The 27778-nt window shown below is 49.1% G+C and overlaps 1 protein-coding gene across 1 annotated transcript in view; it reads right to left on the bottom strand.

Moving 5' to 3' along the window:
• ADAMTS18 (ADAM metallopeptidase with thrombospondin type 1 motif 18) overlaps positions 1-27778 on the bottom strand; it is a 386340-nt gene that overhangs the window by 149381 nt on the left and 209181 nt on the right. The window contains exon 11 of the mRNA XM_078668828.1: positions 9630-9725. Coding sequence (XP_078524954.1) covers positions 9630-9725 — 96 coding nt within the window. The remainder of the gene's footprint in view (positions 1-9629; positions 9726-27778) is intronic.

Here is a 27778-nt window from a genome sequence, read left to right as displayed (position 1 = left end):
GCTAGTTTCAGAGCTGCCTGCACCCAGGTATACTCGTGTCCGCTCAGTCATGTACACCCTGCTTGGCACTACGATGTGGTAGGAGGAGCTCCATTCAAGAAAACAGTGCGAGTCTGGTGCACAGAGTTATTGTTTTTTAATGACATGTCATAATCATTTCGTGGCGCTGGCAAGGTAACGGCGTGTTTTAGCTTTTTTTCCAGGCTCTCTGGTGGAAAACCTTGACAGACACTTGTGCTTGTTCCCAAAAGCAGTTTACGGCAGCACGTCCAATGAGGCGTCTTCCAGTCTGCCACAATTTCCTTTCTATTACGGTACTTTTGTTAAGAACTTCAGTGTATGTCGTCTTTAACCAGCAAATGTTAAACTTTGTGCCAAGTAAATCTGCACTTGAAAGAATTACTTAAATAACGTGCTTCACAACAGGATCCAAACTGCCAACTACAACTCTGAACACTCTTTTTCTTATCACGGTGCTGGACACAGGCACGGGGAAAGTGGGGGGCCGGAGTGTGTGTGTGCTGCTGACCAGCCATTACATGGCTGTCAGAGCGCGACTTGCAGAGTTGCTAAAATGCATATTTTTAATTTTACCAGCCTTGCTGCCCTTTGCCCCCAAGAAGGCATTGCTGGGGCTTGGCGGGCTCCTGGGAGGGAAAGTCAGGGGAGGGAGAGAGAGGGAGAGACAGGGGAGGGAGAGAGAGGGATAGTCAGGGGAGGGAAAGAGAGGGATAGTCAGGGGAGGGCGATGGAGGGAGAGAGAGGGAGAGTCAGGGGAGGGCGATGGAGGGAGAGAGAGGGGGAGTCAGGGGAGGGCGATGGAGGGAGAGAGAGGGGGAGTCAGGGGAGGGCGATGGAGGGAAAGAGAGAGGGAGTCAGGGGAGGGTGAGGGAGGGGGAGAGAGGGAGAATCAGGGGAGGGCGAGGTAGGAAGAGAGTCAGGGGAGGGCGAGGGAGGGAGAGACAGGGAGGGAGAGACAGGGAGGGAGAGACAGGGAGGGAGAGTCAGGAGAGGGCGAGGGTGGGAGAGCGAGGCTGGAGGGAGAGTGAGGGAGAGCCAAGGCGAGGGAGGGAGAGCCAGGGCGAGGGAGGGAGAGAGAGGGAGAGCCAGGGCAGGGCGAGGGAGGGATGGAGAGTGAGGGGAGGGCAAAGAAGGGAGAGAGAGGGAGGGAGGGAGTCAAGGGACGGAGAGAGTCGGGGGTGTGAGAGAGGGAGAGTCAGGGGAGGGAGAGAGGGAGAGAAGGGGGACGGAGGGAGGGAGAAGTAGGGATGGGGAGAGAGGTAGGGAGACAGGGGGAGGGAGCGAGGGAGAGAGGGAGGGAGACAGAAAGAGATGGAGGGAGACAGAAAGAGAGAGGGAGGGAGACAGTGAGAGAGAGGGAGGGAGACAGGGGGAGGGAGCGAGGGAGAGAGGGAGGGAGACAGAAAGAGATGGAGGGAGACAGCGAGAGAGAGGGAGGGAGACAGCGAGAGAGAGGGAGACAGAGAGAGGGAGACAGCGAGAGAGGGAGGGAGGGATGGAGGGAAGGAGAAGGAGGGAGGGAGGGAGACAGAAAGGGAGGAAGACAGAGAGCAGGAGGGAGGGAGACAGAGGGAGGGAGACAGAGAGAGAGAGGGAGGGATGCAGAGGGAGGGAGACAGAGAGAGAAAGACAGAGAGAGGGGAGGGGGAGGGAGACAGAGGGAGGAAGAGGGAGGGATGGAGACAGGGATGAAGACAGAGGGAGGGAGACAGAGGGAGGGATGGAGACAGAGGGTGAGACGGAGGGTGAGAAGGAGCGAGATCGTGGGTGTGAAGGAGGGAGACAGAGGGTGTGAAGGAGGGAGACAAAGGAAGAGGGAGGGCGACAGAGGGAGGGAGGGAGACAGCGAGCGAGGTATGGGGGGAGGGAGACAGGGGGGAGGGATAGAGGGAGGGAGACAGGGAGGGAGGGAGACAGAGAGAGGGAGGGAGAGGGAGGGAGGGAGAGGGAGGGAGAGGGAGGGAGGGAGAGAGAGGGAGGGAGAGGGAGAGGGAAGGAGAGGGAGGGAGGGAGAGGGAGAGGGAAGGAGAGGGAGATGGAGGGGGAGAAAGAGAGGGAGGGAGACAGAGAAGGAGGGAGACAGAGGGAGGGAGACAGAGGGAGGGAGGGAGACAGAGAGAGAGAGGGAGGGAGGCAGGGAGGAAGGGAGACAGGGAGGGAGACAGGGAGGGAGGGAGACAGGGGAGAAGGGAGAGGGAGGGAAGGAGACAGGGAAGAAGGGAGAGAGAGGGAGGGAGACAGAGAGAGGGAGGGAGACATAGAGGGAGGGAGACAGAGAGGGAGGGAGGGAGACAGGGAGACATGGAGGGAGGGAGACATGGAGGGAGGCAGAAAGGGAAGGAGGGAGACAGATAGGGAAGGAGGGAGACAGAGAGGGAAGGAGACAGAGAGGGAGGGAGACAGAGAGGGAGGTATGGAGGTAGGGAGACGGGGAGGGAGGGAGACAGAGAGGGAGGGAGACAGAGAGGGAGAGGGAGGGAGACAGAGAGGGAGGGAGACAGAGGGTGGGAGACAGAGAGGGAGGGAGACAGACAGAGAGAGAGAGGGAGGGAGGGAGACAGGGAGGGAGACAGGGAGGGAGGGAGACAGAGGGAGGGAGACAGAGAGAGGGAGACAGAGAGAGGGAGAGAGACAGAGACAGAGAGAGAGAGGGAGGGAGGCAGGGAGGGAGGGAGGGAGACAGGGAGGGAGGGAGGGAGACAGGGAGGGAGACAGGGAGGGAGGCAGGGAGGGAGACAGGGAGGGAGACAGGGAGGGAGGCAGGGAGGGAGACAGGGAAGAAGGGAGAGAGAGGGAGGGAGGGAGAAAGAGGGAGGGAGACAGAGAGAGGGAGTGAGACTTAGAGGGAGGGAGGGAGGGAGACATGGAGGGAGGGAGACGGAGAGGGAGGGAGACAGAGAGGGAGGGAGACAGAGAGGGATGGAGACAGACAGGGAGGGAGACAGAGAGAGGGAGAGAGACAGAGGGAGGGAGACAGAGAGGGAGAGAGGGGGGAGGGAGAGAAAGATAGGGAGGGAGGGAGAGGGAGAGAGAGAGAGATAGAGAGAGAGATATGCGTGTATGCTGGATCTGGTGGGTCAGTGGACGAAGACGTCTGCTGCAGGGGCCTGTGTTCAACCTCATGGTCAAAGGTTTTTTTTGTTGCTCTAGCCCCGCCCCCTCTCTCACTGACCCCGCCCCCACCGGTGCGGCCCTCGGCCACAAACCACACTGTAAATTTGGCCCCTGAGAGAAAGTTTGTGAGTACCCATGCTCTAGACAGTCACACAGTAAGGGATCTGAGGTGTTTCCCGCTTTTCCTGATGGCCCTTCACCAGGCTGATAGGTCTTCCTGAGCTACAGTGGTGGGAGGAGCTGACCATATATATTTGAGATTTATTTTTTGTAGAGCTCAACAAATGCCAGGGAGTGTCTCTGCGCTCCAGTCTGAAATGAAGAAATGCTGCAAGTGAAGACAATATCTATGATTACAAGGGAAGAGAGAAGAGTCATGTTTTAAGGAGCTTCCTGAAAGTCATCTGATTAGTCTGGCTCCTCATGTGCTAGGGAAGTTGATTCCAGAGCTTGCAGGTGGAGTGGACAAAGCTTCTGCCTCCCTAGGAGGCAGTGTAATTTCTGGGCACCCTGATTGTTTTGAATGATGCAGATAGAAGGCATCTTAAGGGGGAATATCAAGAAAATTAGTTTTTTTCAATAAGCCTGGCCATTGAAATGGAGGGATCTGTGTACTGTGTACAGTGCTTTTAAAAGGCACTCTCTTTTTAATTGGGAGCCAATGCAGTTCCTCTAGGTCTTGTGAGACAAAGTAAACTTTCTCGATGTTTTTAATGGCTTGTGCAGCTGCATCTGTCATCTCTGTAGTTTTTTTAGGGAGCCTAGCTTCATTCCCATATATAGGGCATTATAAAGCATTACAGTGATCCAGTTGTGATAAGACTAAGGCAATGATGACAGTTTTCTGCAAATCTGGTGTAAGGAAAGGTAGAATTTTTCTTTGGGTTTTCAACTGACTACACCCCTGTAATGTGTCTGGAGCCAGGGGCAGGAAGGGCACAATCTTGTGTACTACAAATTCCTTTCTTTGAACTTTCCCTACTTCAAGGGCTACAATGGGTATATGTACTGGATCTGTGACACTATATACTCGGGGCACTTCTGGACTGAGGACATTCTGCCAGAAAGAAGAGCTGATGTACTGCCATGAGGGACTGCCACTTTGCTGATTTCTCTGCTGTATTGGCCTGATGTCTGCTGCTTCGTGCATAGTAGTGAGAGGGCTGGACTTTGCTGTCTGCATCCTGCTTCCAAAGTTTTTCCAAGTGCTTGAGTTGAGCTTGCCTACTGTTGGAAGTCTCAGGGCCATAAAAGACTTTACCTGCAGCACCTTGGTTCCCTAGGCTGAGATCACTACTCTGCCAAGTGGTGTGAAATCGAGTTCCTGCACCCTTGGAAGTGAGTTTGCTATGCTAAACAAAAATAAACTACCACCTCAACTTAGAGTGTGACTTCGGAGCCAGCGCTTCTCTTCGACACTATGCCGCTGCCTGCACCGGAGCTGTGGTGCCCATTCAACACAATGACCATGACTTGCAACAAAGGCCCTGATGGTTGTATGATGTTACAACGCATGCCATTACAATACGTGCCATTACAATGCATACCTTAACCCCGACTTGCTGTCGGGGTGCGCTGGAAGTTGGAATAGTATAATTTACTATTACAACACTAGTGTGTGCAACAGTAGGGAAGTTTTGGGATTTTAACTCCAACACATTCTACCCACTGCAACAAGCCTTTCGCGTTGTAACGACTTGAGTTGTAATAGCATGCGTTGTAACGCTTCCATTGTAAAGGCTGTTTCCCGGCCCTGACTCCTCTGCAGCACCTCCAAAGATCTGCCGCAGCCTGAGTCTCAAGCACTGTGTCACCAAAGGTCGTGACGCTCAACTTCACAGCAGCACTTGCGGCCCCGTGGTGTGACATCTACACCGAGAAGTCTTGCCTCGTTGCTTGATCCTCGAAGCTTCATCAACCCCGCACTGCCAGCAGAACCAATGCCTCGCTACCAACTCTGCATCTCCTCTCCTATGCCTTGCAAAGTCACAGGACATAAACGGCTCAACGACTCTGCACCACCTTCAGAAACAGATGCCTCACTTGCTTCAGTGATGCCTCACCTCCGTTGTCCAATGCACCATCCGAGGTGCCAGCGACCTGCACCAGCAGTAAGGAACCGATGCCGCACTAGCCTCAACTCTCCAGCACCTCGCAACGTCTTGGTTTTGTAATTGTTTCAAAGGTACTGTACCCGGGGTCTGTACGACACTGTAATCGGCCTGCGGTCCATCGCGGTCGGCCCTGAACTTTTGGAGTCAATTTCATCAAGCACGTTAGTATAGAGCCCCTGCTGTAGATATTGTGTTTTACACGCTATAACTGCATTTACGATTGATAAATGTGTTACAGCAACAAAAGGGAACAAGACAACCGTACACTCACAACCAAGTGTGTGTGACACACCTCTCCCTAGGCACTACCTGCCTGCCATTCAAAGTTTGACTGATGTGCGAGCTATTGGCTCTCTTGGTGTGCACTTCCACTACCCCCGCTGTTCCCAAGGGGCGATTCCAATGATCAGCATAGACTTCCATCCACTATGGATTGCACCACCGAGTATCGATGTCCAACACAGTACATAGATGAATGTCCATCCAATAGTTGTATATTTTCAAATGTTCTTTATTCTTCTTTATCTTGTGAAAAAACACCAGGCAGCCAACCCGTTTTGTTCTTTTAAAAAGAACTTCATCAGGGCTTGGATTATAGCTTCCTTTAGGGATGGAGATATGAACTTTGAAAAAATGGGAAAAAAATGAAATAAAATGTATTTATCAATGTTTAGAGAGAAAGGCTATATGCCCAGGTGCTTGATGTTTTCACTCGCACATGAAATTGGATATGTATTAGGGAAAATTCATATGCGTGGGAGATATTGTAGAATCTCTCCTGTTTTGATGTATCATATATTGTATTATTGTTTATCAATATATCTTATATTGTATTATTTAGTCTCATGAACAAGGTCTCTGCGAGACCAAAACGTGTAGAGAAGTGCTGCTGGTTAAGCTGTTATGAAAATAAAATAACGTGCACTGCAGTGGATTGCTGGTCGTCATTGAAAGAAAGCTGGGAGTGCGCGAGAAAATGCCTTTGGCAAAAACGAATGTGTGTATTATATATGTATATATCTTTTTTTTATGTTTTTACAGCCCTGATGAAGTTCTTTTTACAAGAACGAAACGCGTTGGCTGCCTGGTGTTTTTTCACAAAATAAAGAAGAATAAAGAAAATGTGAAAATATACAACTATTGGATGGACATTCATCTATGTACTGCGTTGGACATTGATACTAGGTGGTGCAATCCATAGTGGGTGGAAAACTATTGATAAATGTGTATCCTAATTTCTGCATGTTGGATTTTTGTTGCTTTGGTCTTGTTTTATTCAGATAAATAGTGGCTACTTTTCTAAACTAGTGCAGTATTTTCACTGCATTACTGTGTGTATGTGTGTGTGTGTGCACAAATACGTTACACATTGCCTTCTTAGTTTAGCCTGACTGCTCTGAGCAAAGTTACTAGAGGGTGTGCACAGGCAAACTTAGTGTGTACTACATTTACCCTTGACTATAGTGTGGGACCATACTTAGACAGGCTGCATACCACTGCCAACTAGAGACCCCACATCTAACAATTATGAATGCAGGTAGGAATAGAGGTTTCACTGTTGTGCATCCTTTACAGAAAGTGTACCTCGATCTAACTCTGCGTATGGCATATAAGACCAGTCATTCATATTTTTCTTCCATCCACTACTGCATACTGCATGGGGCAATGGTTCATCCACTGGCTAACTTCACTGTCAGTGACATTCTGCTCTTTCACAAGGAGCACATTCACATTCAAAACTGTTCCCATGTGTGCCAGGAACTGTTATGGCAAACTGATATTTTAGAACAGAAAACCTTTAGTCAATGAGTCTTTTTTTATATTGGTATGAGCCTAGCAGATTACCATCAGTAAAGTTTTGAAAAAATGATGTAAACCCAAAACAAGCATTGACAAAGCGAAAAGGCAAGCAGTCAATGTCATACCTATTGACTTTGCCATCTCTTGTTTACCTTGAAGCCAATTTTCAATGCTGTTTATTGTCCATTCTCGCCCAAATGCACCTTCACATGTGAAAACATATCCAATAATAAGAGCTCTCATAATACCCAAAGCAGGGCTCCGATTGAATTAGAGCAAAGAAAGAGCACCAGGAAATTATATTATCACCAGAAGAACTAGTGAAGAAACCAATATGAAAATATTGAGAATAATGCTTAGGATTTCATTACATAAGGAACGTCTATTAGAACACTTGTGATTTGACAATATGTTGACTAGCACGTGGAGTGAAACTGAAACACTAGTCTTGCCTCATATTTTAAATAGTGGTGATTTCAGAGAGGCTAATGAATAAACCAGTGGGCCCATATAATAGCAGTTACATATCAAGGGTCAGATCTGACAAAGAAATCGTTCAGCGTTCAGTGCGTGTCCTGAAAATTACCTTAATAATCATTGAAGTGATAGAAATCTCCAGTCAGATGAAGCCAACTATTCATGCACCAAAGGACATGGAACCGATCCATCCCCATTGTACGTTGTCATGCAGAAACTGACATATTTTTGGGTACGATAGGCAGCCTCTTCACTTTGAGTTTTGAGATTGCTGATGAGACTATTAGTCGACTTGGCTCATATAGTCCACAAATTGAAACTGCCAGTTGTGTGGAGAACACGACTTCCGCATTCACTGACTACCGCATCGCGTGGGATTCTTTGGCTACCTGCTGTGCACATCTGTCAAGCAATAAATCATCACTCAAGGAGAAAAAGCGAGTGATGAGAAAAGAATGCAGAATTCAAATCTGTTTGTGTGTCCAGGCACCACGGAGACGAGAATGTTAATGCCCTAAACTCTCTTGCAGGAGGATGTGAGATGTGTGACAGATGGGTTTAAAAAAAGTGGAAAATGTTTGCCGTTTCACATGATTTCCAAAACCAAGACTTAAGTGTGATAGAGTAAGTATGTCACTACCTTAACGCTGCCTGCTAAGTTCAAAGGGTCCAATTTACAGAGCTAGTTGCACACCTAAATATACCTCAGGTGTGCAAAAAGCAGCATTTTTTTTAGGACTAATCATCACATTCCTGATTCAAGGAATTAGGAAAGGTGGATTTGTCCTTCTAATTCGATTTTCCCACAGGGCCAGTGGAGTGAGCATCTCTGGGTGGAAATGCATGCAAGAGGCGTGAAAACCACGAATATGCAAGTTTTTTAATAGTCACAAACTTTCTGCAAGTATCTTTGCAATTATGTTTGTAACCTGAAAATAGACAGTAGATAGCGGCAGATTAGCCCAGCACCATGTGACTCTGGGCAATAGCTCGCTTAATCTTCCCGACGGCCCCCAGCGCCTAGAGACCCTTACGGGTGATTGTGCGCTTTACAAATGTGGACTTTTATAGCTACATTTCAGCACGCATAAATGCGTCCTCCTTCACTCACTTCTGGAAATCTACCAGAGTCACAGATTTGAAGGTTGCTCCTGGAATTATATGATCGCTCCAAGAAAGTATGGCATTTGCCCCAAACACAGGAGTGACCCAGCAGGAGCAACTTTCTGTGTTAGCAGTCCCTCTGTGAATCACACCACAGAGAGGGGGTATTATGTTATAGCCATGGGTGCAAATTATCCTCAGTAATATGCTTCAACTCTGTTCGTATGTGTGTGTAAATCTCTCTGAGTAGGCTGGAAATGGCAAGTTCTCATACATTCATGGAACTTCCAGATTTGCTATGAATCCGTTTCTGAGTGGTTAGAAGTGATTTGGTTTGCAGAGTGTGCTATATTGAAAAGTGCAATGATGTATGTACTGCATGTCACAAATAAGGTGTACTTATAAGTTCCATTCTACAGACATTTGCTGTCAAAAACCACAGTCCAATATTGCCTCAATTAGATTGAAGTAAGTGAGGCAAATCATGTAGTATCTGCTCTTTGCAACATTTTCCACCTATTCTACAACTTGTGTGGATAAGCAAGACGTTAATACTCAGTAAAAAAGATCATGATACCAAAGAAAGGCAGTTGTTGTATAGGGTTAGTTTTTAAACACGTTCTCAGATGAAGGTTTAAAAATAAATCATCCTTGTAGGTGGGTGCTAATAAAATGTGTAATTAGGGCATTACTATTGTTCTTTTAGAATTCATGTGATCTCTATTTAGCGCCTTAAAAACTGAAGTAGTTGTCCAAGCACTGAACGCTTGCGAGGTTGATGAACTTTATGAAAAGTGGCTAATTCATTTTCGATTTCTGGTATGCCAAACTGTAATCTTATGTAGAGTATGAATATTGGCCCAAATATAATTCTGTTGTTTCCCAAGTCTTAAGTAGATTGCATAAAATATACGTTTTAAGGGTAAACAATAAGAATTGTAAAGTACATATTTGCCTACAGATGGTTGTTCAGCTTCAAACAGGCATTTGCTAACTCACCATGTTCAGACCACACACTGTACCTTCTGCAGCAGGCATGAACTTTGTTTCACATCTGTGGCCGACTCTATGACACCAGAGCGATTTGCATATGTCCTGGAAAATAAATATGCTGTTTGAACTTACAGTGACTGTTTGTATATATTCACTTTTTTTTATATCTTACAGATTTATTCAGAACATGACTAGAAAGCCAGCAGTGATGTACATTACAAGAGTACACAGTAGTATGCATCTGTGATGTGTAGATTTTTTGGGGGGCTGCAAAACTGATTCCCCGTATCCTGGGTGGCACACAAAAAGCCAACGTTATTTTTTGCTGAAGACACCCTACTCGTATCAAAAACTCCACATGGAATTGAGACCCTTCTTACCAGGTTTAACCTATTTTACTTTAATCATGGCTTAGTCGTGAACTCAAATAAAATGTAATTCATGACAATAAACCCCCATAAACATGTTAGAGGGTCCCCAAATCTGGATGGAATAAGATTGGAAAGGGTCTCGGAATTTGACTACCTGGGAGTTGGCCTTTCAAGCAGTAACTCTTGGGCTAGTCAAATCTTTCAGAGTACGTTCCTGCTCAACCACAGGGCGGGAGTCCCATTACATTTTGCAACAAATACTTTATCTTACCCAGTATCCCCTCTACTAGAGAGCTTGAGAACTCAATCATGGCTGCACCCCACATATGGCTAAGAACTATGAGACCAGAGTAATGTAAAACCAATTGGGGTTGCTGAGAACAAATTTTTAAGGTATGCACTGAGACTCCCCCAAGGTACTCCACTAGTTTGTTTTAGATTGGACCTGGCCATCGATAACTGCTAAAATCAGTCTCAAACCCATCTATTACTAATTTCCCCATCGAAATGGTGAAGTTGACCTTTTGAGAAAATGAAAGTGCAAAAATAATCTAATTAATACACCATAGAAGATTGACTGCATTGAATAGGGGGATGCATTGATTAAATTGATCCCCCTTCACTAGATCCCTCTATATAAGACTTGGGCTAGGGAAATTATCACTAGCAAAGTTCACCAATAAATGGATGCTTCCTCCAGAAGGTTGTGCCCTCTGCCTTATGTACAGCGAGCCCGAGGAAACAGAGGAATATCTCTTGTTTATTTGTCCTGCCTACATCAGACAATGCAGGCATTGGAATGTGCTGTTTTGCAGATTCCTGAGAGTTCGTCAGCATAAGACGGCTCTGAAAATTCGCAGATTTGATGCAAGACTGTGTATAGTCTTCTCTATTGTGAAATATCTTTGAGCCCATATGGCATATTAGAACCAAGAGCGTGACCCTGTTAGCATCTAACTTCGATCTACCCTAGAAGTATCATTGGCTAATAGACCGATTCAGTGTATACTGACAAGATTTCATCAACAGAGATGGCATGTACCGTATAATGTGTTGGAAGGCACTATAGCACTTTATTGCTGAGATAGTGTCTTTGACTCCAGAAGCTTAAGCCATTGGCTTAGCATGTTGTCAATCACAACTTGGAACAGATCACATTATTTTAAGCTCAATGTTTATTGATTATTTAAGCATATCCTTCCCTCTCCATTGGGGTGAATAAGGGACTTTTTACACCTGAGAAATATGCTCATCAGACATTCAACAGACCGATGTCATGATATTTTACCCTATAATTTATTATTACTATGAGTATGGCTAAAGTCCATACACAAGAATTCCATTATCAACAGTGTTACAGAGTGCTGCCAACAGCTTCACTTTGAATGTCACACTACAAATTATATAGTGAACTGCCACTGAATTGCATACATTGCATAGTAATTTTAAAGGTCATTGTGTGGGTTGGAGCAGGGACGTTTTTGAGGGGTCACCAGGGGTTGCAGCGGTGACCCCTGGCTTTCACTTTTCAATCCATGGCACTGCCTTTGCGACCCCTGGCTTCAGAGGTGGCATATTTAGTGCCAGGAACACAGGGGCAGCTTGTCCTTATGGACACCGTTTGGGGCTCTACTTTCCTTGATTTCAGTCAGTTGTTTTCTTACACTAATAGAGAATAATATAGCCAGCCGTAGAGGGCTAAACTGGCTATTAAAGGCCCACTCCAGCATTAAAGGCCCGAGCTGAAGGCACGGCGCCTTTTACAAGGGAGAGGGACTTTAATAGCCGGTGTAGCCGAGCTACGAAGGGCTATAAGGCTATTAGAACATTCTGCCATTAGAGGGCAGAATGTTCTAACAAAAAAGAACAAAGCCTTATGGGAGCGTGAGGGGAATGGAATCCCCTCAGGCTCCTTGAAGCCTTTGTTCACAGCCAGAGCTGTGAACAAAGAAACATTGGAATGTTGGAGCTCCAGGCTTATACCAGCCATTATAAGCCCGGAGCACGGCATTGTTTTCAATGGGGCTCCCAACATTCCAATGTTCTAATATCATAATATTCACTATTAATGTAATTAGAAAATGGAGTACACTTAGCTGGGATATAACCCTATCTGACAGCTGAGGTAAGTAAAATATGTTTTTAAATGTATCCTGTGTGCATACTTTGCCGGTTAGTGTGTGCTTATGTAAGAGAAAATGTGTGTATGAGTGAATGTGTGTGTGAATGTAAATATATGTGTGTGAGTGAAAGTAAAAGTCAAATGGCGTGTGATGTTGCTTCCTCTACCCCAGGCATTTCTATGAATTGATGTCCATGAGTTGCAGCCTCCTATCTTGTTTCATACTTTGATTTAGGGGAGGCCAGTACGAGATCACGCTGATCTTTGAGGCAATGCACTGCTGATCAAAATCATTCAATCTCAAATAAAGGTAGCACACTAAAGCAGCTATCTATTTAATTCATAAACAACTCTGAGACTATTATCTGCCCAAACCCATTTTTTCACCTTGGAATTCAGACTGCTCAGAACAAGAGATGCAAAAGGCAAACAAAGACAAAGCCATTAGGCTGGTATTATAACTGTGCAATAAGCAATGGCATGAATATTCAGCAGTGCATGCACTCAAGAAGACAGACAATACACCTTAAAGCATCCACGTACACAAATGTCGACATTCATAGTGTCCAACAGTAACATAGATGGAGCCATCAGTTCATATTGACAAACAAACTGGCACACATGCACTTGCATACTACATGCAGTTAGGAAGTCTTGTACACAGACACCACAGAGCGGAACACATGAAATACACATGCAGGCACAGTCACAGACTACTGGCATACACAGAGGTGGACTAATTTATTCACATCTTATCCTACTTCACATTTTTCTACTTCTTTACTCATTTCTCCTTCATTCCTTTCCTTTTCCGTCTTTTCTTTATCCCTCAAATATCTTTAAATCCTTTCCACTACTTTTTTCTCTCCCTACCTTATCATAGAAACCTCAAAACTACTCGTTTTACCGATCCAAATTTTTGGTAGATGGAAAAGTAGTAGAGTGTTGTTATGTTATGTTATGTTATGTTATATTTCTTTTGTATAGCGCGCGGCGACTCAAAAAGAGTATCCCGGCGCTTTAACAGCGAGACCTACGGCAGAATAACATAACACGACAATAAAAACAGAGAGGGAGTGAAATAAAAAGAGGGAAAGAAAGGCCTAAAGAGTAAACAACCAAGTCTTTAGACCCTTCCTAAAAGCCAACAGGCTGGTAGCGCTCCGGAGTGTCAGCGGCAAAGAGTTCCACAACTGGGGTGCCCGCAAACCAAAGGAGCGACCACCGATACGAGCTCTTGCCACGCGAGGCACCACAGCCAGAAACTGTGACTCCGATCTAAGCGCCCGGGCCGGATGGTAAAAGGACAGTCTCCTTTGGAGGTACTTTGCGCCTCCAGAGTGAAGGGCCTTATAGGCCAAAGTCAGCGTCTTAAAAATAATACGCTTGCGGATAGGCAGCCAGTGTAGGGCCTGCAAGAGGCCCGCCACACTTGCTCGCCTATTTAAGCCATAAATGGCTCTTGCCGCAGCGTTCTGCGTCACCTGGAGGCGCTGTAGTAGATACTCCGGCAGGCCCAGGTAAAGGACGTTGGCATAGTCCAGCCTGGACCCGATCAGAGCCTGCACAGTCAGTTCCGGTGTTCTTCCGACAGAAGGGGTAGAAACTTCCTTAGTACCTTAAGGAGACCGAAGCAGGTGCCCGTCACTCCCAGAATCTGGGCTCTCATCGACAAGCCCTTGTCCATCTTAACCCCCAGATTCTTGGCAACTAAAGATGGGGAGGAAGGTGGAAACATGTTGATAGGCCACCAGCCAAGCCGGTCAGGGTCCGACGTACACCCAAAGAAGAGCACCTCAGACTTCTCCGAATTGCACTTGAGGCCATTCAAGTGAAACCATCTGAAAACAGCCCCAAGGCAATCCCGGATGCTCTCCCCGTTGAAATCTCCTCCCCTCTCACAGGAGAAGAGGAGCTGTGTGTCGTCGGCATAGGACACGATCCGGGCCCCGAAAGACTCCGCCAGTGCCGCCAAAGGGGTCATAAAGATGTTAAAAAGGGTCGGGCTCAGAATAGAGCCCTGAGGGACCCCAACACCCAGTGGCGGCATCACAGTAGAGTCCGGGGGGGTCCAGACCGTTTGTCGGCGGTCGGCTAGAAATGAAGAAAACCAGCTGAGCACCGTCCCCCTGAGGCCTATCTCGTGGAGTCTCGAGAGAAGGCCATCATGGGGGACGGTGTCAAACGCCGCCGACAGGTCCAACATGACCAGCATGGCCTTGCCTCCGGAGTCCAGAACTCCTTTGATGTCTTCCGACACCTCCAGGAGTGCTGTCTCAGTACTGAGATTGGGGCGGAAGCCCGATTGGGAGGCATGCAAAAGCTCATGCGATTCCAAGAAGTTGGAGAGCACCATGTGAATGTGCTTCTCCAAAATTTTCATCAGGGCAGGCAAGAGAGAAATTGGTCTATAATTGACCAGCGCCTCAGGATCGAGGCCAGGCTTCTTCAGCAGGGGGATCACCATAGCCGGTTTCCACGCTCGTGGGACCAAACCCTGGCTCAGTGATAGATTTAAAAGAGGGTTGACCAGGGGATTTAAGACTTCCGCCATTCTAGATAGAAACTTTGCCGGGCAGGGGTCCAGGGGCGAACCGGATTTAAGCGCGCCCATAAGTCCTAGCGACTCAGCGGCTGAAAGAAGGGGGAAGACTGCCAGCGACGGGCCTGGTGAAACTGCCAGGTGCGGGTTCTCCTCTGTACAAGTTACACCAGCAGGCATCGCCAGATGGAAAGAGTCCTGGATAAGCTTTATCTTGTCAGTAAAAAACTTAGCAAGATCCGCGGCCCAGGACTTAAGGGGCATATCGTGGGAAACATTCGAGCGCGGAGCTGTAAATTCCCTCACAATGGAAAAGATTTCCTTGCAGGAGTTAGAGGCAGCCTCTATTCTCCCAGCAAGGTAAACCCTTTTCCCAAGACGAATGTCCCGCTGATATGCCTTAACCGCAGTCTTATAAAGCAGCTTTGCCTCAGGGTCATATTGGGCACGCCAAGCTCTTTCCGCCACCCTGCAAGACTGTCGGGCGATTGCCAGTGTCGCCGTGAACCACGGGGCCGAAACCCGTTTTGGTGTAGAACGGGGGGCCATCACTGGGGCAAGATCGTTAAGTCTGTCCAGTAACCAGCCCTGCACTGCTTCCAAGTCCTTCTCAAGATCCCCAGTAAGGGGGCACGGATGATCAAGAGCTGCCTGCGCGAGCATTGCCGGAGTTACAGAGTGATAAGCCCGGTGGGCGCGACGCTGTTGCAGGGACCCAGTGTTGACAGGTCTCATCGTGCCTTTGACCAAAAATTTGGCCAGCCGATGGTCCGACCAAAGCACCGGAATTATCTCCTTCGAAAAAACCTGGTCCAGGGTGTGCCCCTTCACATGGGTGGGTCCCAAGAGAAACGGAGTCAGGCCCAAGGGGGCGGTGGCCTCCAAGAGTTTGATGGTATCCGAATCTGATGGGTCATCCATGTGGAGGTTGAAGTCTCCAGCGACAATACACTGATCCGCTTTCAGAACCAGCCCAGATAGGACGGACTCAAAATCTTCGAAAAAGGTACCCAAAGGGCCAGGTGGTCTGTAAACCAACAGACCCTTGAAGGATTGGTGAGGTGCCAGGGTGATGGAAAAAGCAAGGGACTCAGAGCCCCGGATGTCATCAACCGGCAGAATGGAACAAGCCACCCTCTCCTGCACCACCAAAGCCACTCCTCCACCACCCCTGCCCTTGAGTCTGTCCTGCCTATAGATGTTGTAGCCAGGAGGAATAGCCACTGCCACATCAGGGTTGGAGAAATCCCCCAACCAGGTCTCAGTTAACATGAGACAGAGGGGCTTTTCCAGATCTAAAAGGTCATGGATATCCTGCGCATGCCTAGCCAGAGATCTGGTATTAAGCAGCATGCAGAGATGGCCAACATGCTCGATCAGTTTATTCGGAGAAAGGAACACGGTACAACTCGGACGCCAACCACATCCGGGGCAGCAACACTTACCCCTAAACCGACCGGGGAAAACGGTACGGCAATCTCCCAAAGGAGGGGGGGAAGGGCGAAGTGAGCGCAGCTCACAAGGTGTATAACGGAGCCAGGAAGACCCCACGGTGGAATCGGACGATGGTGGAGCCCAGCCCGCCGCCCCGCCCGCCTCCGGGACGCTGACGGGCGCAGACGGGCTGGACTCTGGCGTGACTCCGGCGTGAATCCGGCGCATCCGCTGCGCGTGACTGCTGCGCGTAAGCATGACTCCCTGATAAGCAGTCTGTCGCCTGCGCCACTAGACCGCACCGCCCGCGCCCCTCACCCAATATGGCCGCCACCGAAGCACAGGGCTCCTACAGCCAGCCCACAGGAGACCGGGACCCGCAAAACGCGGTGAGTCACACTATTATGGTGCAAGTGAGGGCGCTAACAATTTAAAAACAGGGGATACCAAATTTAAACAAAAAAGCAAATGTCAGAACAGGTATTTAAAACACGCTGCCAGATCGCGTGTCAGGTTAGCACAGCGCCAGGAAGCGCTCCGGTAGGTCTCGCGCCCGCTCGTAGATCAGCGGGACCAAGAATGACAAGGGCGAGCCTCCTGAGTTACCTCCCTGATAAGCAGTCCGTCGCCTGCGCCACTAGACCGCACCGCCCGCGCCCCTCACCCAATATGGCCGCCACCGAAGCACAGGGCTCCTACAGCTAGCCCACAGGAGACCGGGACCCGCAAATTGCGGTGAGTCACACTATTATGGTGCAAGTGAGGGCGCTAACAATTTAAAAACAGGGGATACCAAAATTAAACAACAAAGCATATGTCAGAACAGGTATTTAAAACACGCTGCCAAATCGCGCGTCAAGTTAGCACAGCGCCAGGTAGCGCTCCGGTAGGTCTCGCGCCCGCTCGTAGATCAGCGGGACCGAGAATGACAAGGGCGAGCCTCCTGAGTTACCTCCCTGATAAGCAGTCCGTCGCCTGCGCCACTAGACCGCACCGCCCGCGCCCCTCACCCAATATGGCCGCCACCGAAGCACAGGGCTCCTACAGCCAGCCCACAGGAGACCGGGACCCGCAAAACGCGGTGAGTCACACTATTATGGTGCAAGTGAGGGCGCTAACAATTTAAAAACAGGGGATACCAAAATTAAACAACAAAGCAAATGTCAGAACAGGTATTTAAAACACGCTGCCAAATCGCGCGTCAGGTTAGCACAGCGCCAGAAAGCGCTCCGGTAGGTCTCGCGCCCGCTCGTAGATCAGCGGGACCAAGAATGACAAGGGCGAGCCTCCTGAGTTACCTCCCTGATAAGCAGTCCGTCGCCTGCGCCACTAGACCGCACCGCCCGCGCCCCTCACCCAATATGGCCGCCACCGAAGCACAGGGCTCCTACAGCCAGCCCACAGGAGACCGGGACCCGCAAAACGCGGTGAGTCACACTATTATGGTGCAAGTGAGGGCGCTAACAATTTAAAAACAGGGGATACCAAAATTAAACAACAAAGCAAATGTCAGAACAGGTATTTAAAACATGCTGCCAAATCGCGCGTCAGGTTAGCACAGCGCCAGGAAGCACTCCGGTAGGTCTCGCGCCCGCTCGTAGATCAGCGGGACCAAGAATGACAAGCTGTTGTGGAATGTTGTGAAGGGAGTAGAGCGTCGTAGAGTGTCATAGAGTTAAGTAAAGTTGAGTGGTGTACAGTGGAGTAGATTGTCAGAGGGGAGTAGATTGTCATAGAGTGGAGTAGAGTGTCAGAGGGGAGTAGAGTGTTGTAGAGTGGACTGGCATAGAGTGTCGCAGAGTGGTGTAGAGCACAATGGAGTGGCATGGACGGTGTTGCATAGAGTGTAGTAGAGTGTTATAGAGTAGAGTGGTGTCAAGTGGAGTAGATTGCCATAGAGTGGAGTGGCATTGAGTGGAGTCGTATAAGAGAGTGGAATGGCATAGAGTGGAATGGCACAGAGTGGATTAGAGTGTTGTAGAATTGAATGGCATAGGGTAGAGTGTCATAAAGTGTCGTAGAGTAGAGTGGAGTGAAGGGGAGTTGAGTGGAGTGGAGCAGCATAGAGTGGACTAGTGAAGTGCAGTAGAGTAGAGTAGTGTGTTGTAGAATAGAGTAGAGCAAAGTAGCATTTAGTGGCATAGAGGGAGTTGCATAGAGCATCCTAGAGTGGAGTAGTGTTGTAGAGTGACATACAGTAGAGTGTTTTAGAGTGGGGTGGCATAGAGTGGAGCAGAATGTCATAGAGTGGAGTTTAATGGAGTAGAGAGCTATAGAGTGGAGTATCATAGAGTGGAGTGTCATAGAGTAGAGTGGTCTAAAGTGGCCTAGAGTGAAGTGGCATAAAGTACAGTTGTGCAGAGTAGATTGGCATAGAGTGCAGTGGCATAAAGTGCATTTGTTTTAAGTAAAGTTGTGTAGAATGCATTGGCATGGAGTGCAGTGATGTAGAGTGGGGCAGAGTGCAATGCCAAAGAGTTGAGTGGTGCAGAGCAGATTGCAGTGGCCTAGAGTGCAGTGGCATGGAGTAGAGCGTTTCAGGGCAGAGTGAAGTGGCTAGAGTGGAGTGGTGCAGGTTAGATTGGACGGGTACGGAGGTGAGTGCAGTTGCATAGAGCAGTGGCATAGAGCACAGTGGTGTAGAGAAGAGTGTAGTAGAGTACAGTAGGGTAGTGTACATTGGTGTTGAGTGCAGAGGCATAGATTGCACTGTTTCAGAGCAGAATGGCGTGGAGTGCCTGTAAAGTAGAGTGGTGCAGAGTAGTGTTGAGTGGCCTAGTTTGGAGTGGTGTATAGTGCAATGGCGATGATGCAGTGGTCGATAGTAGAGTGGATTAGGGTGCACTGGTATAGAGCAGAGTGGTGCAGAGAAGAAAGGTTTAGAGAGAAGTGATATAGAGTGCAGTGTCATAGAGTGCAGTGATGCTCTATAGAGTACAATGATTCAGAAAAGGGGGTGGTGATGAACAGAGTGTCTGAATTAAGCACACCACTCTAACCCAGTCCAAAGATCAGGGCTTGATCCATCACCGTTATTTAGCTCACTGCCCCATCCCAGCTCAGAACCTGGCTATATGCAAATTAGTCTGTCCCTGGCCCAGTGCATCATGGGAACAGGGCAGACCAAACTACCAAGCCAATTCTTCACCAGAAAGGATACAAGCTTCCGGGGACCGGTTTCTGGCATTTCAGCCTCGTCGGCCCGGCTTGCTTGAATCCTGATGGAGCAGTGAGCAAGGGACTCATGTCTGAGTATACCCTGCCACACCTATAGTGGCCAAAAACGATTCAGAAAAGGGGGTGGTGATGAACAGAGTGTCTGAATTAAGCAGACCACTCTTACCCAGTCCAAAGATCAGGGCTTGATCCATCACCGTTATTTAGCTCACTGCCCCATCCCAGCTCAGAACCTGGCTGTATGCAAATTAGTCTGTCCCTGGCCCAGTGCATCATGGGAACAGGGCAGACCAAACTACCAAGCCAATTCTTCACCAGAAAGGATACAAGCTTCCGGGGACCGGTTTCTGGCATTTCAGCCTCGTCGGCCCGGCTTGCTTGAATCCTGATGGAGCAGTGAGCAAGGGACTCATGTCTGAGTATACCCTGCCACACCTATAGTGGCCAAAAACGATTCAGAAAAGGGGGTGGTGATGAACAGAGTGTCTGAATTAAGCAGACCACTCTTACCCAGTCCAAAGATCAGGGCTTGATCCATCACCGTTATTTAGCTCACTGCCCCATCCCAGCTCAGAACCTGGCTATATGCAAATTAGTCTGTCCCTGGCCCAGTGCATCATGGGAACAGGGCAGACCAAACTACCAAGCCAATTCTTCACCAGAAAGGATACAAGCTTCCGTGGACCGGTTTCTGGCATTTCAGCCTCGTCGGCCCGGCTTGCTTGAATCCTGATGGAGCAGTGAGCAAGGGACTCATGTCTGAGTATACCCTGCCACGCCTATAGTGGCCAAAAATGATTCAGAAAAGGGGGTGGTGATGAACAGAGTGTCTGAATTAAGCAGACCACTCTTACCCAGTCCAAAGATCAGGGCTTGATCCATCACCGTTATTTAGCTCACTGCCCCATCCCAGCTCAGAACCTGGCTATATGCAAATTAGTCTGTCCCTGGCCCAGTGCATCATGGGAACAGGGCAGACCAAACTACCAAGCCAATTCTTCACCAGAAAGGATACAAGCTTCCGGGGACCGGTTTCTGGCATTTCAGCCTCGTCGGCCCGGCTTGCTTGAATCCTGATGGAGCAGTGAGCAAGGGACTCATGTCTGAGTATACCCTGCCACACCTATAGTGGCCAAAAACGATTCAGAAAAGGGGGTGGTGATGAACAGAGTGTCTGAATTAAGCAGACCACTCTTACCCAGTCCAAAGATCAGGGCTTGATCCATCACCGTTATTTAGCTCACTGCCCCATCCCAGCTCAGAACCTGGCTATATGCAAATTAGTCTGTCCCTGGCCCAGTGCATCATGGGAACAGGGCAGACCAAACTACCAAGCCAATTCTTCACCAGAAAGGATACAAGCTTCCGGGGACCGGTTTCTGGCATTTCAGCCTCGTCGGCCCGGCTTGCTTGAATCCTGATGGAGCAGTGAGCAAGGGACTCATGTCTGAGTATACCCTGCCACACCTATAGTGGCCAAAAACGATTCAGAAAAGGGGGTGGTGATGAACAGAGTGTCTGAATTAAGCAGACCACTCTTACCCAGTCCAAAGATTAGGGCTTGATCCATCACCATTATTTAGCTCACTGCCCCATCCCAGCTCAGAACCTGGCTATATGCAAATTAGTCTGTCCCTGGCCCAGTGCATCATGGGAACAGGGCAGACCAAACTACCAAGCCAATTCTTCACCAGAAAGGATACAAGCTTCCGGGGACCGGTTTCTGGCATTTCAGCCTCGTCGGCCCGGCTTGCTTGAATCCTGATGGAGCAGTGAGCAAGGGACTCATGTCTGAGTATACCCTGCCACACCTATAGTGGCCAAAAACGATTCAGAAAAGGGGGTGGTGATGAACAGAGTGTCTGAATTTAGCAGACCACTCTTACCCAATCCAAAGATCAGGGCTTGATCCATCACCGTTATTTAGCTCACTGCCCCATCCCAGCTCAGAACCTGGCTATATGCAAATTAGTCTGTCCCTGGCCCAGTGCATCATGGGAACAGGGCAGACCAAACTACCAAGCCAATTTTTCACCAGAAAGGATACAAGCTTCCGGGGACCGGTTTCTGGCATTTCAGCCTCGTCGGCCCGGCGTGCTTGAATCCTGATGGAGCAGTGAGCAAGGGACTCATGTCTGAGTATACCCTGCCACACCTATAGTGGCCAAAAACGATTCAGAAAAGGGGGTGGTGATGAACAGAGTGTCTGAATTAAGCAGACCACTCTTACCCAGTCCAAAGATCAGGGCTTGATCCATCACCGTTATTTAGCTCACTGCCCCATCCCAGCTCAGAACCTGGCTATATGCAAATTAGTCTGTCCCTGGCCCAGTGCATCATGGGAACAGGGCAGACCAAACTACCAAGCCAATTCTTCACCAGAAAGGATACAAGCTTCCGGGGACCGGTTTCTGGCATTTCAGCCTCGTCGGCCCGGCTTGCTTGAATCCTGATGGAGCAGTGAGCAAGGGACTCATGTCTGAGTATACCCTGCCACACCTATAGTGGCCAAAAACGATTCAGAAAAGGGGGTGGTGATGAACAGAGTGTCTGAATTAAGCAGACCACTCTTACCCAGTCCAAAGATCAGGGCTTGATCCATCACCGTTATTTAGCTCACTGCCCCATCCCAGCTCAGAACCTGGCTATATGCAAATTAGTCTGTCCCTGGCCCAGTGCATCATGGGAACAGGGCAGACCAAACTACCAAGCCAATTCTTCACCAGAAAGGATACAAGCTTCCGGGGACCGGTTTCTGGCATTTCAGCCTCGTCGGCCCGGCTTGCTGGAATCCTGATGGAGCAGTGAGCAAGGGACTCATGTCTGAGTATACCCTGCCACACCTATAGTGGCCAAAAACGATTCAGAAAAGGGGGTGGTGATGAACAGAGTGTCTGAATTAAGCAGACCACTCTTACCCAGTCCAAAGATCAGGGCTTGATCCATCACCGTTATTTAGCTCACTGCCCCATCCCAGCTCAGAACCTGGCTATATGCAAATTAGTCTGTCCCTGGCCCAGTGCATCATGGGAACAGGGCAGACCAAACTACCAAGCCAATTCTTCACCAGAAAGGATACAAGCTTCCGGGGACCGGTTTCTGGCATTTCAGCCTCGTCGGCCCGGCTTGCTTGAATCCTGATGGAGCAGTGAGCAAGGGACTCATGTCTGAGTATACCCTGCCACACCTATAGTGGCCAAAAACGATTCAGAAAAGGGGGTGGTGATGAACAGAGTGTCTGAATTAAGCAGACCACTCTTACCCAGTCCAAAGATCAGGGCTTGATCCATCACAGTTATTTAGCTCACTGCCCCATCCCAGCTCAGAACCTGGCTATATGCAAATTAGTCTGTCCCTGGCCCAGTGCATCATGGGAACAGGGCAGACCAAACTACCAAGCCAATTCTTCACCAGAAAGGATACAAGCTTCCGGGGACCGGTTTCTGGCATTTCAGCCTCGTCGGCCCGGCTTGCTTGAATCCTGATGGAGCAGTGAGCAAGGGACTCATGTCTGAGTATACCCTGCCACACCTATAGTGGCCAAAAACGATTCAGAAAAGGGGGTGGTGATGAACAGAGTGTCTGAATTAAGCAGACCACTCTTACCCAGTCCAAAGATCAGGGCTTGATCCATCACCGTTATTTAGCTCACTGCCCCATCCCAGCTCAGAACCTGGCTATATGCAAATTAGTCTGTCCCTGGCCCAGTGCATCATGGGAACAGGGCAGACCAAACTACCAAGCCAATTCTTCACCAGAAAGGATACAAGCTTCCGGGGACCGGTTTCTGGCATTTCAGTCTCGTCGGCCCGGCTTGCTTGAATCCTGATGGAGCAGTGAGCAAGGGACTCATGTCTGAGTATACCCTGCCACACCTATAGTGGCCAAAAACGATTCAGAAAAGGGGGTGGTGATGAACAGAGTGTCTGAATTAAGCAGACCACTCTTACCCAGTCCAAAGATCAGGGCTTGATCCATCACCGTTATTTAGCTCACTGCCCCATCCCAGCTCAGAACCTGGCTATATGCAAATTAGTCTGTCCCTGGCCCAGTGCATCATGGGAACAGGGCAGACCAAACTACCAAGCCAATTCTTCTCCAGAAAGGATACAAGCTTCCGGGGACCGGTTTCTGGCATTTCAGCCTCGTCGGCCCGGCTTGCTTGAATCCTGATGGAGCAGTGAGCAAGGGACTCATGTCTGAGTATACCCTGCCACACCTATAGTGGCCAAAAACGATTCAGAAAAGGGGGTGGTGATGAACAGAGTGTCTGAATTAAGCAGACCACTCTTACCCAGTCCAAAGATCAGGGCTTGATCCATCACCATTATTTAGCTCACTGCCCCATCCCAGCTCAGAACCTGGCTATATGCAAATTAGTCTGTCCCTGGCCCAGTGCATCATGGGAACAGGGCAGACCAAACTACCAAGCCAATTCTTCACCAGAAAGGATACAAGCTTCCGGGGACCGGTTTCTGGCATTTCAGCCTCGTCGGCCCTGCTTGCTTGAATCCTGATGGAGCAGTGAGCAAGGGACTCATGTCTGAGTATACCCTGCCACACCTATAGTGGCCAAAAACGATTCAGAAAAGGGGGTGGTGATGAACAGAGTGTCTGAATTAAGCAGACCACTCTTACCCAGTCCAAAGATCAGGGCTTGATCCATCACCGTTATTTAGCTCACTGCCCCATCCCAGCTCAGAACCTGGCTATATGCAAATTAGTCTGTCCCTGGCCCAGTGCATCATGGGAACAGGGCAGACCAAACTACCAAGCCAATTCTTCACCAGAAAGGATACAAGCTTCCGGGGACCGGTTTCTGGCATTTCAGCCTCGTCGGCCCGGCTTGCTTGAATCCTGATGGAGCAGTGAGCAAGGGACTCATGTCTGAGTATACCCTGCCACACCTATAGTGGCCAAAAACGATTCAGAAAAGGGGGTGGTGATGAACAGAGTGTCTGAATTAAGCAGACCACTCTTACCCAGTCCAAAGATCAGGGCTTGATCCATCACCGTTATTTAGCTCACTGCCCCATCCCAGCTCAGAACCTGGCTATATGCAAATTAGTCTGTCCCTGGCCCAGTGCATCATGGGAACAGGGCAGACCAAACTACCAAGCCAATTCTTCACCAGAAAGGATACAAGCTTCCGGGGACCGGTTTCAGGCATTTCAGCCTCGTCGGCCCGGCTTGCTTGAATCCTGATAGAGCAGTGAGCAAGGGACTCATGTCTGAGTATACCCTGCCACACCTATAGTGGCCAAAAACGATTCAGAAAAGGGGGTGGTGATGAACAGAGTGTCTGAATTAAGCAGACCACTCTTACCCAGTCCAAAGATCAGGGCTTGATCCATCACCGTTATTTAGCTCACTGCCCCATCCCAGCTCAGAACCTGGCTATATGCAAATTAGTCTGTCCCTGGCCCAGTGCATCATGGGAACAGGGCAGACCAAACTACCAAGCCAATTCTTCACCAGAAAGGATACAAGCTTCCGGGGACCGGTTTCTGGCATTTCAGCCTCGTCGGCCCGGCTTGCTTGAATCCTGATGGAGCAGTGAGCAAGGGACTCATGTCTGAGTATACCCTGCCACACCTATAGTGGCCAAAAACGATTCAGAAAAGGGGGTGGTGATGAACAGAGTGTCTGAATTAAGCAGACCACTCTTACCCAGTCCAAAGATCAGGGCTTGATCCATCACCGTTATTTAGCTCACTGCCCCATCCCAGCTCAGAACCTGGCTATATGCAAATTAGTCTGTCCCTGGCCCAGTGCATCATGGGAACAGGGCAGACCAAACTACCAAGCCAATTCTTCACCAGAAAGGATACAAGCTTCCGGGGACCGGTTTCTGGTCATCTGGGATGGTGCAATGAGCTAAAAAACGGTGTTGGATCTAGCCCTGATCTCTTGACTGGGTGAGAGTATTCTGCTTAATTCAGAGACTCTGTCCATCACCACCCCTTGTTGTAAATATTTTTGTCCACCCTAAGCGTGGAAGGGTATACTCAGATGTGAGTCCCTTGCTCATTGTACCATCAGGATTCAAGCAAGCCGGGCCGAAGACGGCTGAAATGCCAGAAACCGGTCCCCGGAAGCTTGTTTCCTTCCCAGTGTAAGAATTGGCTTTTGTAGTCTGGTCTGCCCTGTTCCCATGATGCACTGGGCCAGGGACAGACTAATTTGCATACAGCCAGGATCTGAAACTGGGATGGTGCAATGAGCTAAAAAACGGTGTTGGATCTAGCCCTGATCTCTTGACTGGGTGAGAGTATTCTGCTTAATTCAGAGACTCTGTCCATCACCACCCCTTGTTGTAAATATTTTTGTCCACCCTAAGCGTGGAAGGGTATACTCAGATGTGAGTCCCTTGCTCATTGCACCATCAGGATTCAAGCAAGCCGGGCCGAAGACGGCTGAAATGCCAGAAACCGGTCCCCGGAAGCTTGTTTCCTTCCCAGTGTAAGAATTGGCTTTTGTAGTCTGGTCTGCCCTGTTCCCATGATGCACTGGGCCAGGGACAGACTAATTTGCATACAGCCAGGTTCTGAAACTGGGATGGTGCAATGAGCTAAAAAACGGTGTTGGATCTAGCCCTGATCTCTTGACTGGGTGAGAGTATTCTGCTTAATTCAGAGACTCTGTCCATCACCACCCCTTGTTGTAAATATTTTTGTCCACCCTAAGCGTGGAAGGGTATACTCAGATGTGAGTCCCTTGCTCATTGCACCATCAGGATTCAAGCAAGCCGGGCCGAAGACGGCTGAAATGCCAGAAACCGGTCCCCGGAAGCTTGTTTCCTTCCCAGTGTAAGAATTGGCGTTTGTAGTCTGGTCTGCCCTGTTCCCATGATGCACTGGGCCAGGGACAGACTAATTTGCATACAGCCAGGTTCTGAAACTGGGATGGTGCAATGAGCTAAAAAACGGTGTTGGATCTAGCCCTGATTTCTTGACTGGGTGAGAGTATTCTGCTTAATTCAGAGACTCTGTCCATCACCACCCCTTGTTGTAAATATTTTTGTCCACCCTAAGCGTGGAAGGGTATACTCAGATGTGAGTCCCTTGCTCATTGCACCATCAGGATTCAAGCAAGCCGGGCCGAAGACGGCTGAAATGCCAGAAACCGGTCCCCGGAAGCTTGTTTCCTTCCCAGTGTAAGAATTGGCTTTTGTAGTCTGGTCTGCCCTGTTCCCATGATGCACTGGGCCAGGGACAGACTAATTTGCATACAGCCAGGTTCTGAAACTGGGATGGTGCAATGAGCTAAAAAACAGTGTTGGATCTAGCCCTGATCTCTTGACTGGGTGAGAGTATTCTGCTTAATTCAGAGACCCTGTCCATCACCACCCCTTGTTGTAAATACTATAGAGTACAATGGCATAGAGTGCAGTGGCAAAGAGTGCACTTGGGTAGTATGCAATAGAATGGAGTAGAGTTGAGTGGTGCAGAGTAGAGTGCAGTAGTACAGAGTGCAATGTCACAGAGTAGAGTAATACAGAGAACAGTGGTATAGAGTTCAGTGGAGAAGAGTGCAGTGTTGCAGAGTAGATTGTTGTAGAGTGCAGTGTAGAGTAGAGTGGTGTGCAGTGGCATAGATCGCATTGGTGTAGGGTGCAGTAGTGTATAGTGCTGCAGAGTAAAGTCACATAAAGTGCAATGAGGTAGTGGAGTGAGGTGGCAAAGAGTAGAGTGTTGCAGAGTAGAGTGGCATACATTGCAGTGAAGCAGAGTGGTTTAGCATGGAGTGCATCGGTGTAGAGTGTATTGGTGTTGAGGATTGTGGTATAATCAATCAATCAATCAATTAGTCATTTGTTAAGCACACTACATACCCGGGAGGGTCTCAAGGTGCTGGGGGGGGGGCACTACTGATCGAACAGCCAGGTCTTGAGCATCCCCCTGAAGTTCAGCAGGTCTTGCATCTGTCATATGCTCAGTGGGAGGGTGTTCCATGTCTTGACGGCGAGGTGGGAGAAGGATCTCCCGCTGGTGGTTGTTGTTCGGATGTGCGCGACGGTGGCAAGTGAGAGGTCGGGGTCATGCCGAGGTGTTTTGGATGCGTTGTAGTCGTTTGGTGAGCTTGGTCGGGGCTCCCACGTAGAGAGCGTTTCCGTAGTCGAGTCTGCTGCTGACGAGGGCCTGGGTGACTGTCTTTCTTGTGTCTGTCGGGATCCATCTGTAGATCTTGCGGAGCATGCAGAGGGTGTTGAAGCAGGAGGATGATACGGTGTTGACCTGCTTGGCCATTGACAGCGTTGAGTCGAGGATGATTCCCAGGTTGCATGCGTGGTCGGTGGGTGTCGGGGCTGCTCCCAGTGCCGTCGGCCACCAGGAGTCGTCCCAGGCTGAAGGGTTGGTGCCGAGGATGAGGACCTCCATTTTGTCCGAGTTCAGCTTCAGATGGCTGGTCTTCATCCAGTCAGCGACAGCCTTCATTCCTTCGTGGAGGTTGGCTATGGTGGTGATGGGGTATTTGGTGAGGGAGAGGATCAGTTGAGTGTCGTCGG

The sequence above is a fragment of the Lissotriton helveticus genome, chromosome 12 (assembly GCF_964261635.1).
Source record: "Lissotriton helveticus chromosome 12, aLisHel1.1, whole genome shotgun sequence".
Taxonomy (NCBI): Eukaryota; Metazoa; Chordata; class Amphibia; order Caudata; family Salamandridae; genus Lissotriton; species Lissotriton helveticus.
Note: the sequence above shows the minus strand (reverse complement) of the source record. Positions and strands in the feature narration are given on the sequence as shown.